The sequence below is a fragment of the Paroedura picta genome, chromosome 6, assembly GCF_049243985.1.
Source record: "Paroedura picta isolate Pp20150507F chromosome 6, Ppicta_v3.0, whole genome shotgun sequence".
NCBI lineage: Eukaryota > Metazoa > Chordata > Lepidosauria > Squamata > Gekkonidae > Paroedura > Paroedura picta.
The window spans coordinates 3,040,959-3,061,666 of NC_135374.1; the positions used below are offsets into that span (position 1 = coordinate 3,040,959).

Below are 20,708 nucleotides of genomic sequence, written 5' to 3' on the forward strand. Positions count from 1 at the left end.
CAACCAAATGCCTAGCAGAGGAGTTCCCATTTGCAGGCCTTGATTTCCTCCAGGAGCTCGTTCCACCGGGTGGCGGCCAGGGTAGAGAAGTCTCTGGCCCAGGTTGAGGCCAGGTGGGCTTATTTAGAAATGTAAGAAATTGGTTTAGGCAATTCCTAGAGGTTTGGGAGGTGGATCCTGAGGAGGGCAGGGTATGGGGAAGGAAAGGGCATAATGCCTTCCCAAGTGTCCCTTTTCTCTGGGGGAACTGCGTCTGTCACCTAGAGATTAGTTATTATTTTGACTACTCTTATTTATTAAATTTCTAAGCCACCTCTCCTCTCCCTGCAGAGCAGGTTTGATCATAAAATTAGTACAAACATGAGAATAAAAGGACCTAACCATCCAAAAGAAGTTCCTGACAGGTAGAGCGGGCTTCCTTGAGAGGTGGTGAGATCCCCTTTGGAATTTTTTAAGCAGAGGCTGGAGAGCCATCTGAAAGAAATGCTGATTCTGTGAACTGAGGCAGATCGTGAGTGGGTGGGCAGGAAGGGTTGGGCCAGGGTTTGTCTCTTGTGGCCCTTCCTTGCATGCCCAGGGAATTGCTGATCGTCATTTTGAGATGGTAGATGAATCTCCTCCAGGCCACGCTGGATTCTGGAGATTTTTTTTGGGGTGGCATCATTTGGGCATGAAATTGGGGTCACTGTGAGTAGGCAGGTAGTTGTGAGTTCCTGCATTGTGAAGGGGGTTGGACTAGATGACCCTGGAGGTCCCTTCCCTTCACTCTAGGATTCTATGCTTCTATGATTCTACCCTCCAGAGCAGTCATTTTTCTCCCAAGGAATGGATCTCTGCAGTTTGGGAATTGTTGTCATTACAGGAGATCTCCTGGTCTCACCTGGAGATTAGCCACCCAAGAGTGTCAGAGTCAAAATAGCCGCCCAAGGTAGTGAAGGGTGCAGACGTACCTCCCGTCACCTGCTCTGAAACCCACTTACCTGGGCACCTGCCGCAGCACTGCTGGGCGTCCGTGATGGGGTTTGGGCAGGGAAGTGCCGGACACTGAATCCGATAGCAGCTGACATTGGTATCCTAGGGGGTTGAGAGGGACAGCCCGGAGTCAAACTCAGTTCGGCCCATCACAAACAGAACCTGATGACTGGTGACTTTATCCCCGTGTTTACTGGAAATACGATAGGGAGGTTTAACAATCTAATAAATAGCAATAGCAGTGTCTCATTAGGAAGAAGTTCCTGACAGAATGGTTCGTCAGTGGAAGCAGAGGCCAGGATGGCCATCCGACAGCCATGCTGACTCTATGGCTCCTTATGAATTTATAAATAAACAGAAAGAAATGTCCAAGCTGGCAATGGCAAAAAGCTTTATTCAGAACGAGTTCCTTGGTATAAAACCTTGTTTTTGTACTTCCTCAGTAAATTGGTGTTTTTTTCAGGGAAAGTCTTCAGCCCAATACCTTATATTCTATATACCTTATACTTTATATTTTAAGCCATATAATTTGGGTCTATTAATATCAAAGGTCCATGAAGATAACTATCTTATAATGACCTTACAGCTATAATCACCCAAGGCCAGGAGGGAGGGTCTTGTCCTCTCTGACCTGTTGTTGGCTCTCTGGGGAAACTGGCTGGCCCCTGTGTGAGACAGGAGGCTGGACTGGAGGGACCCCTTCTGAGGGTCTTCTCAGGGGAAGGCCTCTCGGCCCTGTGGCTGGTCCTGGAGAGGAACTGGTTGGCCCCTGTATGAGATGGGAGGCTGGACTGGAGGGACCCTCCCTGGTCTGACCCAGCAGGGCTCTTCTGAGGGTCTTCTCAGGGGAAGGCCTCGGCCTCTCTGCCCTGTGGCTGGCCCTGCAGAGGAACTGGCTGGCCCCTGGGTGAGACGGGAGGCTGGACTGGAGGGACCCTCCCTGGCCTGACCCAGCAGGGCTCTTCTGAGGGTCTTCTCAGGGGAAGGCCTCGGTCTCTCTGCCCTGTGGCTGGCCCCTGGGGGAGACGGGAGGCTGGACTGGAGGGACCCTCCCTGGCCTGACCCAGCAGGGCTCTTCTGAGGGTCTTCTCAGGGGAAGGCCTCGGCCTCTCTGCCCTGTGGCTGGCCCTGCAGAGGACCTGGCTGGCCCCTGTATGAGATGGGAGGCTGGACTGGAGGGACCCTCCCTGGTCTGACCCAGCAGGGCTCTTCTAATGTTCTTATGTCTTCACATACATTGAAGCAAGACTTCCCCAAGTTGCATGCATGCTAGTCCTCCAGAAAAACTGGTTGGCCACTCTGTGATGGACCTTCCCTGGTCTGACCCAGCAGGGCTGGGGTCTTACCAGGGGGTGGCCTCAGCCTCTGTGTTCTGTTGTTGGCTCTGCAGAGGAATTGTCTGGCCACTGTGAGGGACAGGACCCTGGCCTGATCCAGCAGGGCTCTCCTGATATGCTTAGCCTGATCTGATGCTGACAGCCCCACATTACTGCAGAGCAGAGGAGTAACTTGCCAATCCCTATTGCTGGAAAAGGCTCCAACATTTCCGCAAGCGATGCTCCAGAGTTTCCATCTGTCCAGGAGCAGTCACGAAATTCTATCAGAATGTGTGGTCCTTTTCATTCAACCTTCAGAATGGATAGCACTAGAATGCATCATGCAACTTCCCCAATCCCAGATGCAGAGTCAGAGTTAGTTAGTCGCCTCGCAGAGGACTTTGGGCCATACCTCAAAACAGGTGCATTTGATGCAGTACATCACCCCGTGGGGTTCCAGGTAAGGGTGCCAACTGTCTCCTGGGTGGTACTTCTGCCCGTTAAACAGACAGGCGGTGCCCAGATCTGGAAATCAAACAGAGGAGAGTTATTTACTCAATTGGTGGGTTCCAAAAATGGATATGCTGCCTCATCTATTCGAAGGCCTGTTCAATGAGCATCAGAAAAAAGCAAAACATGATAAAAATGATTTGAAAGACAGCATAAAAGTCAATAGACGTAAGAGACTATAGCAAAAACAAACATGCCATTAAAAACCTAGAGCATCAATTCGCAGTCCTGCGAGACTGGCATCCGATGAGAAGCAAGTCATTAGAAACAAACCCCTCAGTTTAAAACCTAGGAGAGAAAAACAAATTGAAGGCCATTCACACAATGGATAATGCACTTCCAATGTGCTTTTGCAGCTGGAATGTCCTGTGCGGAACAGGAGAATCTGCTTCTAAAGTGCATTGAAAGTGCATTATCCAAGGTGTGCGGAATGGGCAGATTTTGAGAGCCAGCATGGTGTCGTGGTTGAAGAGCAGTGGCCTTTGATCTGATTCCCCAGTCCTGCACATGCAGCCAACTGGGGGACCTTGGGCTAAGCACAGTTCTTTCAGAGTTCTGTCAGCCTCGCCTACCTCACAGGGTGTCTGTTGGGGGAAAGGAAGGGAAAGATGACTGCCCTTTGCATATTAAAAGCAGGGTACAGAAAACCAGCTCTTCGATTTTATTATTATTATGCCCCAAGATCAGAGGTCAAGAATATAAATAATACATAATACACATTGGATACATAGTTATAATTCAAATACTAGATGCTCAATTTCTCCCGCTTTCTGGATGCAGCGCAAATATGAGCGTATCGCCCCCCTCCTCGTAAATTCACTGCTGGATATTGGGACGGCTTTGAGAGGCCATCAAATCCTTGGGATTCTTGTGAAGGATGCAGGGCTAGATCCATCTTTCACTTTTCCAACAAGGCATGAGCCAGTTCGGTGCAGTGGTTAAAGAGCAGCAGCCTCTAACCTAGAGAACCAGGGCTAATTCTGCACTTACTTTGTTTATTCTGTGGTGGATCCTGCTGAATTCAGATCGATTTGAACTTGGGTCTTCTTCTATTCCCCCCCCCCCCCGCATTGAAATAGAAAAGTGTTCTGCACGTGATTAGGGAAGCTCAGAAGGGGGGGGGAGCCAGAAGGGTGGGGGAGATGATTGGAGACAGCAGAGGAGGGAGAATAAATCCAAGAGGCAAATCTCTGCTGAAAGAAATAGGGCTTCTGGAGCTTCTGCTGAGAGAAGTTAGGGCTTCCCTTTAAGGGAAGCCTTGCAACCTGAGAACAAGGAAGCCTTTGAACTGATGCCCTGGCCAATCGGGGCTTTCCTACAGCATTGAAGGCTCGAGGCAAGTTAGTTCGGAACCAGCAGAGAGCTGCACCTTTACTCATGCCGATTTTTCAAATATCGAGGGTTATATCCACTCCAGGATATCACGGGAGAAAGTTAGGGTCACTCTGGATCAATCCTGCTTGCTGCAGAGGGAAAATTTAAATTGCCCCAAATGTGTCCAAAGTAAATGAGCTTTAGCCATAATATGTTCCCTTCTAATGACATCGGTTTGCACCTCTCTAAAATTATCTTGTTGGTAACTTTGGCTGCCCATAGTATTCGCAGCATTCGTCTCCAGCACCATCATTCGAAAGCATCTATTCCCCTCCTGTCTTCCTTCTTCAGGGCCCAGCTTTCGCATCCATGGGTTGTTATGGGAAAGACAACAGCGTTGACTATCTGGCACTTTGTATTAAGGCTGATATCCTAGCTCTTCCATATTTGGTTCATGCCTAACATTGCGTTCTGACCCAGTGCTATTCGCCGTTTGATTTCACAGCTGCATCGACCACTTTGATTGATCATAGAGCCAAGAAAGATGAAATCAATACATTCAATGTTCTCATTGTCAATCGTGACTTTGGTCCTACTGCCAGTAGTTGTCATGATCTTGGTCTTTTTGATATTTAGGTATAGTTCCATCTTTTCACTTCTTCTTTTAGTCTCTTTGTCAGGGTCTTCAGATCACATTCCGATTCAGCAAGGAGTGTTGTATCATCTGCATAGCGGAGATTATTGTTGTTACGACCTCCAATTTTGACTCCGATTGTAGATTCTTCCAGATTAAGCTCCCGCATAATTACCTCTGCATAAAGATTAAAAAGAAAGGGTGATAAGATACACCCTTGTCTCACTCCTTGGCTGACCTTGAACCAATCAGTGTCTCCATATATTGTTCGTACTGTGGCCTCCTGGTTGGTGTCCAATGAACTGATGAAATGGGTTAAGTGGGACGACATTCCCAATTCACGTAAGGCATCCCATAGCTTCTTGTGATCAACACAGTCAAACGCTTTAGAATGATCAATAAAGCATAGAGAGATGGCCTTTTGATATTCATGTGTTTTTTCAAGAATCCACCGCAAATTTGCAGTGTGGTCCCAGGTGCCACGACCATGTCGAAAACCAGCCTGGACATCTGATAGCTGAGCATAAAATGGTTGATTTGGGACGGTTCTGAATGATCTTCAATAAGATTTTACTTGCATGGGAGATCAGGGCTATAGTTCGATAGTTTGAGCAGATTCAGATATAATGCGAGTATAATCGCTGTATAATCACTCTTTAAAAAAACGAGGAAACCGTGCACGGAATGTGTGCTGAAGCCAGAACAACAACAAAATACCAAAGGACATCCACTTGGAAAGCAGGGTGGGATGCAGAAGGGGGAGGGAGAAGAAATACCCGGTGAACCTATCAGAAAATACTGGTGGAGAAAAGGCCTCTGTTTTGTAAGTGAAAAGGCCTTGGTGGCGCATGACAAGGATTTTGGCGAGAAACGGAGACCATATAAAGCTGAAGCCAGCCTGCTCTTGCCAAGACACACGCCTCCCTTCCTCTCTGGAAAGAGCGCGGTGGATCAGTGAGAGAGATTCCCCATCGGCAGTTGGAGAGAGACGTTTGGCTTCTATTTATCTTCAGGAAAACACCTGTTTCCTCTCCGGGCATGCCCTGCCCTTGAACATCTGTCCCAGGAAAGCAGGTACGCTTGTTTTACACACGGCCGGCCCCAAGGAATAAGAAGTAAACAAGGTGTGAACAAGCCGCTCCTGTGAGGGCTGGCAGTTTGCAGAAGGCGCCCCAAATATTCAAAAGGGCCATTTTCCCTCCTGCCAAGAAATCCGCCATCAATAGGGCAGACACACTTCCGGCGTTCAGCTGTGACAAGCGGAGTCGCACCAGTTGCCCCAGTCTGTTCCTGTCACACTGAACCATTTGCATGAGGACCAAACAGGTTTACACGGAGGTTTCTAAAGTTTCTTTTGTTTATTATTATATTTTTATCCCACCTTTCCACAGATGAACAGGGATGCTCAAAAGCGTTGCTGATTTAACCAGTTGAGGAAAGTGAGGTCAACTCACGGTGACCCTGGAGGGCAGGGGAGACCAAACTGTGGCTCTCCAGATGTCCACGGACTACAATTACCATGACCCCCTGTCAAATTGGCCATGATGGCAGAGGCTCATGGTGATTGTGGTCCATGGACATCTGGAGAGCCACAGTTTGGCCACTCCTGTCAGAAGAAGAAGAAGAAAAGAAGAAGAAGAAGAAAGTCTCAAAGCAGTTTACAATTGCCTTCCCTGCCTTTCCTCACAACTGCCACCCTATGAGGTAGGTGGGGCTGAAAGAGCTCCAAGAGAACTCCTCTGCAATAAGAGCTCTACCAGGACTGTGACTGGACCACGTTAGAAATGGCATACATGGTTCTGTCATCCCACAACAGCCCTGTGGGGTAGGGTAGGGTGAGACGAAACGACAAGCACAAGGTCAGTCAGCAAACTTCACAGCCATGGGAAGATTTGAACCAGGATCTTTCAGACCTTAGTCTGATACTTTAACTGTTATGCATCAGACGTGCTCTGAAGCTGCCTGTTAGAATCTAGGGAAGAACATCATAGAATCCTAGAGCTGGAAGGGGCTCTGCAGGTCATCTAGTCCAAGCCTTTGCTCAAGGCACGGCCAGCCTAAAAGCATCCATGATAAGTAGCCAGTTCCATTCTCCACATAATTTAAAGCCATTCCTGCAGGTCCTCTCCTCTAGCTGCAAACAGGAACCTTTCCCTGCCCTCCTCCAAGTGACAACCTTTCAAGTACTTAAAGAGAGCCATTCTGTTCCCGCTCAACCTCCTCTTCTCCAGGCTGGACATTCCCAAGTCCCTCCGCCTCTTCTTACAGGGCTTGGTCTCCAGGCCCTGGATCCACCTTGTCGCTCTTCCTTTGCACTCTCCCCTTTTTGCCCACGTCCTTTTTGAACTGAGGCCTCCAGAACTGCACCCAGGACCCCAGCTGGGCTCTGACCAATGCAATACACAGCAGGACTCAGACCTCTAGCAATTTTGAGGCAAAGCCTCCCTTGATATAGCCTCTCTGCTCCTATTTAGCCTAGAGTCCACCAGTCCCGCAAGATCTGTCCCCAGAAGCGTCTCCCCCATCCAGTCTGCCTGCTTCTCATTTTGTGACCCAGACGTAGAACACTTCTCCTCATTGAACTGCATCCTGTTCTCATTGGCCCACTTTTCCAGCATGTTCAGATCTTGCTGAACTCTCTATACTCCTCCCAGTTTGGTGTCATCTGCAAATTGAATGAGGAGTCCCTCCAGCCCCCTCATCCAGTTCCAGATCATTGGTAAAAATGTTGTAAAGCAGGGGTAGTCAACCTGTGGTCCTCCAGATGTCCATGGACTACAATTCCCATGAGCCCCTGCCAGCATTTCATGGGAATTGTAGTCCATGAACATCTGGAGGACCACAGGTTGACTACCCCTGTTGTAAAGTACCAGGCCCAGGACCGAGCCCTCGGGCACCCCATTGCTCATCCCTCTCCAATCTGATGGAATACCATTGACAACCACTCTTTGGGTGCGGTACTCTAGTCTGCAGCCCTCCAGTTTATCCACCAGAACATCATGGGGAACCTTGCCAAAAGCCGTACTGCAATCCAGTAAACCACAACATCTGAGTTTCCATGATCTAGAAAGCCCATCACTTGTAAGCCAGTTTGGTGTGGTGGTTAGGAGTGCAGACTTCTAATGTGGCGAGCCATGTTCTATTCTGCACTCCGCCACATCCAAGAGGATGTTGGACCATTAACAAGTACCCTCTCGGTACGATCTGTCAACCAGTTATCGATCCACCTGACAGAATTAGGATCCATACTGCATTTTACCAACAAGAATATCATGTGGAACCTTATCAAAAGCTTTACTGAAATCCAGATAAACTATATCCACGGCATTCCCCTGATCCAGCAAGGTAGTCACTTTCTCGAAAAAAGAAATAAGGTTGGTCTGACATGACTTGTTCTTGCGAAACCCATGCTGAGTCTTAGAAATCACAGCTCTCAGTTCCTGCTGCTCCACCAAGTGTTTGATGGCTTGGATTATCTCCTTCCCACTCTAGGATTTTGTGAGTCTAGTTCAGCCATGGAATGGGCTGCCTCAGGAGATGGTGAGCTCCCCCTCACTGGTGGTCTTCAAGCAGTGGCTGGATAGAGATTTATCCTGAATGCTTAAGGCTGATCCTGCAATGAGCAGGGGGGTGAGACTAGATGGCCTGGATGGCCCCTTCCCACTCTGGGATTCTAGGAGTCTAGTTCAGCCATGGAATGGACTGCCTAAGGAGGTGGGGATCTCCCGCTCACTGGCAGTCTCCAAGCAGTGGATGGACAGATCCTTCTCCTGGATGCTTGAGGCTGATCCTGCACTGAGCAGGGGGTGGGACTAGATGGCCTGCATGGCCCCTTCCCACTCTAGGATTCTAGGAGTCTAGTTCAGCAGTGGAAGGGGCTGCCTAAGGAGGTGGGGATCTCCCGCTCACTGGCAGTCTCCAAGCAGTGGATGGACAGATCCTTCTCCTGGATGCTTGAGGCTGATCCTGCACTGAGCAGGGGGTGGGACTAGATGGCCTTCATGGCCCCTTCCCACTCTAGGATTCTAGGAGTCTAGTTCAGCAGTGGAAGGGGCTGCCTAAGGAGGTGGGGATCTCCCGCTCACTGGCAGTCTCCAAGCAGTGGATGGACAGATCCTTCTCCTGGATGCTCTAGGCTGATCCTGCCCTGAGCAGGGGGTGGGACTAGATGGCCTGCATGGCCCCTTCCCACTCTAGGATTCTAGGAGTCCAGTTCAGCCGTGGAAGGGGCAGCCTGAGGAGGTGGGGAGCTCCCCCTCACTGGCCGTCTTCAAGCAAAGGTTGGATACACACTTTTCTTGGATGCTTTAGGATGCTTAGGGCTGATCCAGCATTGAGCAGGGGGTGGGACTAGATGGCCTCTATGGCCCCTTTCTACTCTAGGATTCTAGGAGTCCAGTTCAGCAGTGGAAGGGGCTGCCTCAGGAGGTGGGGAGCTCCCCTCACTGGCCGTCTTCAAGCAGCGGCCGGACAGATCCTTCTCCTGGATGCTTGAGGCTGATCCTGCCATGAGCAGGGGGTGGGACTGGATGGCCTAGAGATGGTCCCTTCCAACAATATGATTCTATTTGTTGTTTTCAAGGTATCACTGCCCTGAAATCTTCTTTACCTTAGAATCTCCTCTAGGAGTGCAATTCCCAGGGCTCCTGTTTCAGTGTAGTTGACACTAAAGGCAGGTTCAGCATGAGTCTAGCCCTCAGTTCCTCCTTGCTGTCTGGCATTCAAGGTTGCATCAGCCACCTGCCCCAAAGCCCCGGATTCCTCAAGGATGGATCTATCAAGCGAGGGATGCTGTGTGCCAGGGGAACAAGTTTGCACAGAACTTGCACATTAGCATGTGCTCTAGCGCCTGGCAGAGCTCATGTTCCCTGGCCGTACAACGCAAACTGAAGAAGCGCCAGATCGGAACGCGAAGCTGCCTGCCAATAAGTAAGTAGGGCAAGCAGAGGGGAGGACCGTCTCGGGTGCGTTATTTGTTATTTATCGCGTGGGCTGTGTGTCGCGTCGCCAGGAGAACCGGAGATTGTCTGGCATCCAGGCAAGAGACGCGAGGAGGTGGTTTGCCCCGGCCTGACTCCGCATCATGACACCCCCTAGTGCTCCTTGGAGGAACTACCGCCCAAATCCTTGGAGGTCTCCCACCCAAATACTAGTCAGGGCTTTGCTTCTGAGATCTGATGGGATCCTGCCTGCCTGAGTCATCCAGCTTGGAGCTCTCCTTGTTGCAGCCAAGGCTGGATTGTAATAAGGTAGGGGCTGGGGCATGTTTGATGGACTTCATCCACCCACATCCCTGAGGTTCATCCAGTGTAGGTTTTGCCCTGACCTAGATGGCCTGATCTCAGCAGATCTCAGAAGCTAGGCAGGGTCAAGCCCTGTTAGGACCTGGATGGGGGACCACCAAGAAGTTTAGAGTGGCTCTGCAAAGGCAAGTCTCTGTATAACTTTTGCCCTGACCTAGGCTAGCCTGATTTCATCGGATCTCAGAAGCTAAGCAGGGTCAGCCTCGGTTAGGACCTGGATGGGAGACCACCAAGGGTTGCTGTGCAGAGGCAGGCAAGGACAGATTTGATACCCATGCAAGGCTCATCGGGCAGTGCATCCTGTGCCTACATCGGCCTGGCCCTAACTTAGTTGTAGAAGTGTTAGGGTTTGGCTCAGACGTTGCCGGGGGTGGCATAGGTCCTGGAGATCATACCCATCACCTCCCATCAGGGCAGCCAGCCTCCTGGTGTGGCCTGGAGATCTCCCTGTAAATCCAACAAATCTCCAGGAATCAGCTCCCCTGGAGAAAACGGCATCTTTGGACAGCAGATGCCTTGGGAGGGCTGTATAAAAATTTAATCAATGTCTTGCTGTGTGTGGGCATTATTTTCTACCAATGCCATTGGATTTTCCTACATTGTATACTGCCATGCTGTTTTCCTTCACTGTATCCAATGAGGTGCACGCCTAATATTCTATGCTTGATTCAGGTTTTTGCCATCCTAAACCTAGTGCACTGCCTATCTCAGGGGTAGTCAAACTGCGGCCCTCCAGATGTCCATGGACTACAATTCCCAGAAGCCCCTGCCAGCGAATGCTGGCAGGGGCTGCTGGGAATTGTAGTCCATGGACATCTGGAGGGCCGCAGTTTGACTACCCCTGGCCTATCTGATGACTCATGCCACTGATCTGGAGGGCTTAATTTCCCCTGAGATTCAATGAGGAAGGCAGACTGTGAATGACTGAATGAATGAAGAACGAACAAATGAACAAATGAATATTGGGAGGCAGCAAGATGGAGGAATCTCATCCGGGGTACCAGGAATCCAGGTGAGTTCACGGGAGTCTGGAAGAGATTAATCGGGAGACAGTACAAGATACAGGGTGGGGACAGTGGAAAGTGCTGTCAAATTGCAGCTGATTTATGACAAACCTGGAGTGTTTTCAAGGCAAAAGAAGAAGCTGTTTGTTGTTGCCTTCTTCTGCATAGCAACCCTTTGCATAGAATCATAAAATCATAGAGTTGGAAGGGTCCCATAGAGGCCATCTAGTCCCACCCCCTGCTCAATGCAGGATCAGCCCTAAGCATCCTAAAGCATCATTAAACTCTACCAACAACAAGAAGGTAGACCGCCCTATTGATTGATTGGTTGATTGATTGATTGATTTGCTGGAAGGGCAATGTGCCCCCAGAGGAGGTGGCTGGGGAGGTACATAGTAAACCATGGGAAGCTAACATATGAGCAGGAATTCATATTTTAAAATCTTGTTTGGTATGCCAAAGGTCCCTGGTTCAATCCCCAGCATCTCCAGATAAAAGGGCCAGGCAGGAAGTTGTGGGAAAGACCTCCACCTAAGACCTTGGTAGTTTCTTGTGTGTTAACCAAGTGAGTTTCATGTGTATCACAATGGAATGGAAAGCCCTTGTGATGTAGTTGTCAGAGCACCACACTAGCATCAGTCAGGCCCAAGTTCAAATCCCCACTCCACCACAAAACTCACTGGGTAACCTTGAGCCAATCACACCCTATCAGCCTAAACTACCCCACAGGGTTGTTGTGAGGGAAAAGGGAAGGAAAGGAGAATCCTATCAGTCACCCCAATGGGGAGATCCACAATTAAATAACAAACAGTCTCAAAATGAGCACAGTCCTTGCCCCCTTGGCAATTTTTGAGGGGGGTGTCCAGGTCCCGCCTGGAGGTTGGCAACCTTTCCTTAGAGTGACACTGTGAGTCGTCTCTCTGGGTTTTGCCCCTGAAATTTTCACCTCAAATTTGGCCTTTGGTCCTAGGAGACGTTGGCTGGCTTTGGGCAGGTCAATAGGATTCCCTTTGGCCTGGGGGTTGCAAACAAGAACGGTGTTATTAGGAATTATAGGCCCCACTTAATTTTGGCATGCAGAAAACAAACCAGTTCTTTCCCTCCGCTCAACAGCATCAGACTTTGGAGAGAGGCTGTGGCTTAGAAGACGGGCCTCTGCTTGGCCTGCAGAAGGGCCTCCTGGTTCAATCATTGGCAGCATCTCCAGCTCAAAGGACCAGGCAGGAGGGGGTGGGAAAGACCTTGACCTGAGACCCTGGCTCAGTGGCAGAGCCTCTGCTTGGCCTGCAGAAGGTCCCAGGTTCAATTCCCAAGATCGCCAGTTAAAAGGACCAGGCAGGAGGGGATGGGAAAGACCTTGGCCTGAGACCCTGGCTCAGTGGCAGAGCCTCTGCTTGGCCTGCAGAAGGTCCCAGGTTCAATTCCCAAGATCGCCAGTTAAAAGGACCAGGCAGGAGGGGATGGGAAAGACCTTGGCCTGAGACCCTGGCTCAGTGGCAGAGCCTCTGCTTGGCCTGCAGAAGGTCCCAGGTTCAATCTCCAAGATCTGAGACCCTGGAGAGCTGCTGCCAGTCCTAGGAGACGATACTGACTGATATCGAGATCTGATTCACTGACAGGCATATTCATGATAATCACCCACTTTATAAACCAGCTGCTGTAGAGAAGACTGAAAGTACTTGGTCACCCAAGCAAACGACTTCCATCTCCCACACTGCCCAGGAAACAAGGGCGATCTCAGCCAATGAGCAACAAGGGCATTTGCCCCATGGCCCTGCCCCCCAACAGGGGAGGGGGGGGAGATGAAAAAGAGCAGGCTCTCACCCCCGTTTACCTGCCCTCTTACTGCGACAGCCACCTGCACTCACCTGCAAAGGCTCCCACCTGCATCAAATCCACCCATGATTACTAAGACGCTCCCTGTTATGAGATGATATGAATTCTTAGAGAGCCAGCGTGGTGCCATGGTTAAGAGCAGCAGCTTCTAATCTGGCCAGCCAGGTTGGATTCCCCACTCCTCCACATGCAGCCATCTGGGTGACCTTGAGCTAGTCATAGTCCTATTAGAGCTGTTCCCACAGAGTAGTTCTATCAGAGTTCTCTCAGCCTCACCTCCCTCACAAGGTGTCTGTTGTGAGGAGAGGAAGGGAATGTGATTGGAAGCCGCTTTGAGACTCCTTTGGGTAGTGCAAAGCAGAGTATAAAAACCAACTCTTCTTAACCGGCTTGTCCACACAATAGAAAAATAGTTCCCAAGTTTCCATTTCTGCTAGGTGCAATTGAACAAGGCTTCCTGCAATGCAAGGGGGGACATCGAACCCTCTCTCCACCACCCAGCCAAGGGGCTGCGTCCTTTTGCCTTCCTTCCCCATCACTTTTCTCCTCTTCTAGTTACTTACTGGCTGCCGCCTCTGTTTTCAGTGTCCAAGAAAGGAGGAAGAATCCCAGTCCCAAAAGAATCTCTCTGACCTCTGCAGTCATCCTTCTGTTCCAGGTGGGGTAGCCAGCGAGAGGGGCGGATGGGGGAGAAGGAGGGACTCCAGCAGGCGCTTTCTCTCCGGAGACTTTCCAAAGGGCAGAGTAGTAGCAGAGGCCGCCTGCAGGGACACTACTGGGGAGTGGCAAAGAGATGCTCTCGGGACACCTGAGCCCAAGCTGCCTCTGATGCCAGCCTTCTTCAAAGACGCCTCCTTGGGGGAAAGCAAGAATTGGATTGGGATAGCTGAACAGCGGCCTTTTATCATCTTTCCCCCACCCTTAAGGTTTCTTAATCAAAGAAGCAGGAGGGGCCAAAGGCGGAAACACTTTAACCCTTTTCTCTCTTTTCTCTTCTCCTCTTTTACTTCTCCCCCCCCCACTCTCGTTCTTTTTCATCTTTTCTTTTCTTCCTTCCTATTTTGCTTTTTTTCTCATTTCATTTTCTCAATTCCCTCTTTTTTTCCTTCTTCTTTCCTCAACTCTTCCTAGGTTTCTTCCATTTCCTCTCTTGGTGCATTTTCATCTTTTCTTCTACTTCCTGAATTTATTTTTCATATATTCTTTTTCTCTCTTCCTTCTATTCTTCAATACCCTTCCTTTCTTGCTTGCTTTTTTATTCATCTTTCCTTTTTCTTCTTTTCTTCTGCTTCTTTTTGACCTCTCTTTTTTCTTTCTTCCTTCTTGGTGTATTGGTTTAGAATGGCAGCTGGGTTTGATTCCCAGTTTCTCCTCCACATGCAGCCCAGTGGGTGACCTATGGCTCATTACAGTCCTGTTAGAGCTGTTCCCACAGAGCAGTTCTCTCAGAGCTCTCTCAGCCCCACCTACCTCACAGGGTGTCTGTTGTGTGTAGCAGAAAGGAAGGTGAATGTAAGCTGCTTTAAGACTCCTTCGAGTAGTAAGAAGCAGGGTATAAAAGCCAACTCCTTCACCTTCTCCTTCCTTCCTTCCTTCCTTCCTTCCTTCCTTCCTTCCTTCCTTCCCTTTTTCTCTCTTCTTTCTTTTCTTCCACTTCCTTCCATATTTTTCTTTCTCTTTTTCCCCTTCCTTCTTTTCTTCTACACATCCTTCCTTCCTTTTCTAAATATAAGCACCCACTAAATGAGACACCAGTGTTAATTTAGATCATTTATCAACCACCCCAGTGATCCTTCCCTTGCACTGAATCTCCGTTGCATTGAGATTAATTTGCACTCTCCTGCCTCAGTGCGGATCTGTGACATGTTTACGGATTTGAATGCAACCGCTCCAGGGGATGCACCAAACTGGCCTCAGTGGAAGGCAAAAAGTGTAGGGGTGTCAGATCAGCACAAATGCACTGGAAAATGACTGGATGAAGCATTACAACGAAAATGCGAAACGATATTGATGTGATAATGCTTACAATTGCATTGAGATTCATTTGCTCTGTCCTGCCTTAGTGCACATCCGTAGACAATTGTACAAAAGGCTCAACTTGCACATGTGTCACTTGGAGGCAGGCCAGGCTGGTTCACGAGCCACTGCTTGGGGCACCATAATGAGGTGGAAATTTGTGCATCGCAGAAGACTGGGTGGCCATCAGTGACGTGAGACGTGGTGGACGTTGTCTTCTAAGCCGATGCCGCTGGTTCAAGCTTTGCTTCAGTGGCTTGGGAGAGACGGTGGTGTGGAACAGCAAACTCCCTTGAACTAGCCCAGGGGAATGGGGGGGGGAGTTGCAGAGGAAGGGCGGAATCTGCAAGCGGATGCCAGCTGTGGATTCCCCAGCCCTTGAACTGGTGGTGGTGAGTGCTGTCAAGCGACACAGGACTTTTGGCAATTCCTCATGGGGTTTTCAAGGCAAGGTGGTTTTGCAATGAGATCAGGAGGAAGAGGTGGAATTGGTTTTTATACCCCACATTTCACTGCCTGAAGGAGTCTCCAAGCAGCTCATAATCACTTCCCTTTCCTCTCCCCTCAACAGACACCCCGTGAGGGAGGTGAAGCTGAGAGAGCTCCAAGAGAAACTGGAGAGTCAGCCTGGTATAGTGGTTGAGAGAGGCAGCTTCTAATCTCCTCCACCTACAGCCATCTGGGTGACCTTGGGCTAGTCACAGTCCTCTTGAAGCTGTTCCCACAAAGCAGTTTTCTCAGAGCTCTCTAAGCCCTACCTACCTGTTGTGAGAAAGGGATAGTGATTATAAGCTATTTTGAGACTCCTTCAAGTAGTAAAAAGTGGGGTATAAAAGCCACCTCTTCTCTGTGAGAACAGCTTTATCAGAGTTGTGACTAGCCCAAGATCACCCAGTTGGCTGCATGTGGAGGAATGGGGAATCAAACCTGGCTCTCCAGATTAGAAGCTGTTCACCTTAACCACTACACCAAGCTAACCTGAGCCATCCTGGCCAAGGCAACTCTGAAAAAACTCTTATATTAAAAACCTCCTGGTCCTACCAGGCTGTGGGAAGAGCAGAACACAAGCCAGCAAGCCTGAAAGACTGCCTACTGCCTTATGAATCCATCTAACCACAATGTATTGGCAGTTTAAATACACAAGAGAAAGGCAAAGCACCAGACTGCTTAAAAGAATAAAACAGTTTTATTGTCAAGAGAAACAACTTTGTATAGAAAGAGAGGAGAGAGAGTCCTAACTAACTGTCTAACTGTTCTGTTGGCTTCATTCATTCATTCATTCATTCTGGAGGAAAGCAGAGAGGAAATGTGCTCAAAGGAGTAAGGAGTCTCCAATGAGGCAATCAGGATAGTGGAGGAGAGTATCTGAAAGATCCCAAATTCCTAATCTAACTATGCTAAGTACACATGTCCTCTGAATTCCCCCTGTAGGACACTCTTCACATTCTATTCAATTATGTACACAACAGCTCTTGCATATTCTAAAATCTTGGTCATCTTCGGTGACCCTGCCACTGGGTGTCTCTGCCTTCTGAGCGTAGGCCACCCTAGAGAGGGCTTTCTTGGTTGCGGCACCAAAACGCTGGTGCCAGAGAGCTCTGCCCTGTCCCTTTCTGTTTCCTCTTTCCACCAATGGATGAAGACATTTTGGTTTTGTCTGGCTTTGCCTCAGCGATCTTTCCTTCCTGCCTTATATTATATTTGTCGTTTTGATGTTTTAGTGCATGCATTTTAGCTTGCTTCTCATTGTCGCTTGCTTTGAGTGTTTATGATTCTTTTAAGCATCCTGGTGCTTTGGTCCTCTTTGCAAATTTAAATTCTGCCAACAGTAATCGCCTTTAAGGGGTTTAGTGAAAATCGAGATACCGATTTTGGTCACCTGCATCTGCTGTTCTGGAGGGGAAATAATGAGAGCATTTCTGCACGTAGGTAAAAATAACGTGATGCCAGCTGAATGGCATAGCGCTAAATATTATCTCGGTTCCCAGCCCCTCCTCACCTTTTTGCTGTCTGGCTCTAGTCTTCCACCTTTTCATGCTTCTCACCCTCCACAACTGCTGCTGGAAATGGTGAAAAATAACAAAATGTTTTATACATGACTTTCTTCCGCCAGTCAATCAAGCCAGGCAGCCAATCCCCTTTCTCCATGTTTTAAAGGTCCTGCGATGTCCACTATTCTTTTTTTTTCTGGCATTGCCTGCACGCTTGTCCGCCTATTCATTGCTCCAGGATGTTAGCCATTTTTAAAAAGACATTCCTGTCCCTGGCAACAAGCGAGAGGGAGGAGGGTGTGAGGGCAGGACGAGGCGGGTGGCTTTAGCACATTTGAGCAACCATAATTTCCCTGTGCTGGTTGTTCTCCCTAAGCTAGCGCTAAATAGGTTGGGGAATACAGTTTATGCGATTCCGCAACTCGCGCTTTAAAATGGAGGATGTAGCAAGCAGTTTGCTGCCCAGACGCTGGATGTTTGCGACATCATATGGAGGGGCCGGAATGTAACGACTACATAAGGTAAGCATTTCACTACATTTAAAGGGTGTGGAAGTGCCCTGGATTTCCTCGGTGGTCTCCCCTCCAAGTGCTAACCAGGGCCAACCTTCCTTAGCTTCCAGTATAGGATTCGCTTGGGCCATCCAGGTCAGGGCAAAGGGCATATAGAGATGGTTTGCCATTGCCTGCCTCTGTACACCAAACCTGGACTTTCTTAGGGCCATTTCGCACGGGGATCTTTGTTGCAAATTGTTTGCAGAATGAAAAATCGCCATTTAAAATAGTGGAATTCGTCGTTTTGCACACCTGGCTTTGTAGTGGAATCAGTTGCGTTTTTTAGCGTTTCCCACAGGCTTCCGGTCTCGGCAGAAATCGCTAGAAAGGAAGCGCTATTGCCAAGCTCGTCCCGCCCCTGGCCGTCAAGCAGCCAATGGGCAGCCGTTAGCATGCTCCCAAACAGCCCCTCTCCCTTTAAGAAAGGTTTTTTAAAAAAAAAACAGACCCATAGCAACGAATCTGTGTAGATTCGTTGCTATGGAGAGACCCATTCAGCTGCCTAATGTGAGCTGTCGTTTGATTGTATGATCGTTTGCACGCTGATTCGAGTGATAAAAAAAAATTCCCCCCCCCCTTCTCACGGGCTCGATTTTCGGCTGAATTTATGTGTAAAAAATAAAGGGACTTTATTTCAGCAAACGGGCTTTTAAGTGGTTTGTGCTTAGTGACTAAAGGTGAAGGAATGAAGCCAGGGAAGCCTCTAAACAGAAAGAGGCTCGCCGGTGCGTTTATCCCCGCTCGCTCCGAGAAAAAAAAATGGCGATCGCTTCGCCGGAAGTTTGGAGGAGAGAGCCAGGGGGAGGGGCTTTGAAGAACCAGCAACAATGGTAACGCACAGGTCTTTAGCGCTAGTGTTGCAGATTGGTTGCAGGAGTGTATCGCTATCCGGAGGGTGAATCCACTTTTCTGGATTCCCCTGAAAGCGCTAAAACGAAGCGCTTATTGCTGATCGGTTTCAGGAGTGTTGCAGATTGTCTACGACGTCGTGGGTAATGCCAAATTAGTAGCGTTTTCAATTAGCAACCATTGTGCTATTTTTAAGCCGTGGGAAATGGCCCTTAGTGTTCTTCCTAACCAAAGCCAATTCTGCTTTGCTTCCAAGGTAGCCCTCCCATGATGAAACACTCCCCCCTGGGGGAAAGAAAGATTCCTACATGCAGGCCTTATTGAGAGGGGAACTGAGTTGGTCTGTAGCAATAGTCAAGATTCAAGTCCTGTAGCACCTTAGAGACTGTGCATTTTTCCTGTGGAGGTTTGAATTGAGCCAGTCTTTCACTCTGAATTTTTAAAGTCGGGGGGGACTTTAAAAATTCAGAGTGAAAGACTGGCTCAATTCAAACCTCCACAGGAAAAATGCACAGTCTCTAAGGTGCTACAGGACTTGAATCTTGACTATTGCTACAGACCAACTCAGTTCCCCTACTCTGGGCAGATGACAGGCAGAAAGCGGCGGGGGGGGGGGTGTTCTACTCCATTCCTGTCCAGACGAACCTCAGCCCACCTTCATACGAATGCGAACAGATCTAACAGGAGAGGTAATTGAGGGGGGGGGGGGTCAAGCTCTCCCTCCTTTTCCAAGCTTTTAAACTAGAAAGACTCTGGGAACAACCTCCAGGAAGGAAAATTCTGGAACCTTCATTGCCATAATCCTGACCTGGGGTGGGGGGAGAGGTGATAACAATAACTTGCAGCAAGAAGGAGCGGTCTTTGGACCTAGGCCCATGACAGCAGGCAGAATCTCAATAGGGAGGGGCAGCCTTTGGCTTTTCGCTCACCTGGACAGCTGAACGAAACTTCAAGGTAAGAGAAACTCTGTACATTTTCCTAAGGTAAAGGACCTGGTCCTATATTTTAACATCGGATAGGGCCTGTATATAGAAATGGGTGGAGAGACTGCATTTTACCCATTGCTTTTGGGTCCCTTGCTCAGCCTGGTGCTGTGCTAAAAGTATTCTTGTTAACATTTCACTTTTAATAAATACTTTATAACTTCGGAGGCAGGCGGTTCTTAACCACAGAGAAGTCCACCAACTCAGACATGTTATTTCAAAAGGAGTGCCAGGGGGAAGGTAGTCAGTTGGCAAGGGCAATTAACCTCTGTGTCTTGCCTCCAGCCATCTCTTATCTGCTCAGGTGGGCTGCTAGGTGGGCCTGAAGCAGCAGAACAAAGTTTAAGCCCAGAGGCAGCGGAGGAGGAAGAGGAAGAGGAAGACTCAAAGCAGCTTACAATTGCCTTCCCTTTCCTCTCCACACAACAGACACCCTGTGAGGGAGGGGAGGCTGAGCCCTGATATTACTGAAGAAGAAGAAGAGTTGGTTCTTATATGCCGCTTTTCTCTACCTGAAGGAGTCTCAAAGTGGCTTACAATTGCCTTCCCTTTCCTCTCCCGGCAACAGACACCCTGTGAGGGAGGGGAGGATGAGAGAGCCCTGGTGCTCCTGAAGAAGAAGAAGAAGAAGAGTTGGTTCTTATATGCCGCTTTTCTCTACTCAAGAGTCTTAAAGTGGTTTACAATCACCTTCCCTTTCCTCTCCCCACAACAGACACCCTGTGAGAGATGTGAGGCTGAGAGAGCCCTGATAGCACTGCTTGGTCAGAGCAGCCTTATCAGTGCCGTGGCGAGCCCAAGGCCACCCAGCTGGCTGCATGTGTGGGAATGGGGAATCAAACCCGGCTCGCCAGATTAGAAGTCCGCCATCCTAACCACTACATCAAGCTGGCTCTTTAAACACATGTTTTCAGGTACAAATTGCTTATCTCAGTGCAACAGAGACATCTGCTGGACAAACATATGGTTGGCTCCATGCGCTTCAAAACTGTTATTACCCAGTTTTGATGCAGAAGGAGAATTAAATCCGCAACAATACTTTTTGGGAAATCAGATGTTTCACTATGTGTGAAAAATCCCTCATCCCTCCTCTCTAATACAACCCTTGTTAGCCTTTCGACTGTGGAGTAACGGCTTCAAGGTAACCCTGAAGAGACGTCAGCTGGCCACAAATACAAAACCTCTAGTGCTTTCTCATGTGCATGGACATGTCAAATTCCCTGCCAATCAGGGTCTCTGTCCTCATCCCACCACTCCCAGAGAGCCAGCATGGTGTAGTGCAGGGGTAGTCAAACTGCGGCCCTCCAGATGTCCATGGACTACAATTCCCAAGGGCTCTTGGGAATTGTAGTCCAGGGACATCTGGAGGGCCGCAATTTGACTACCCCTGGTGTAGTGGTTAAGAGCGGCAGCTTCTTAGCTGGCA

At 49.0% G+C, this 20,708-nt stretch overlaps 1 protein-coding gene across 2 annotated transcripts in view; it reads right to left on the bottom strand.

Moving 5' to 3' along the window:
- The window catches only part of CHRDL2 (chordin like 2), a 35,926-nt gene extending 18,775 nt beyond the window's left edge, over nucleotides 1-17,151 (bottom strand). The window contains exons 1-3 of one of the 2 annotated variants that reach the window (XM_077341172.1): nucleotides 16,905-17,151; nucleotides 2,701-2,813; nucleotides 981-1,074 (exon numbers count right to left, since the gene is read on the bottom strand). In XM_077341172.1, coding sequence (XP_077197287.1) covers nucleotides 981-1,074; nucleotides 2,701-2,813; nucleotides 16,905-16,941 — 244 coding nt within the window. In that variant the 5' untranslated portion in view covers nucleotides 16,942-17,151. Of the gene's footprint in view, nucleotides 1-980; nucleotides 1,075-2,700; nucleotides 2,814-13,452; nucleotides 13,791-16,904 lie in introns of those variants that run through there. The other variant, XM_077341171.1, reaches the window with a different exon arrangement.
- Between the last annotated feature and the right edge of the window lie 3,557 nt (nucleotides 17,152-20,708).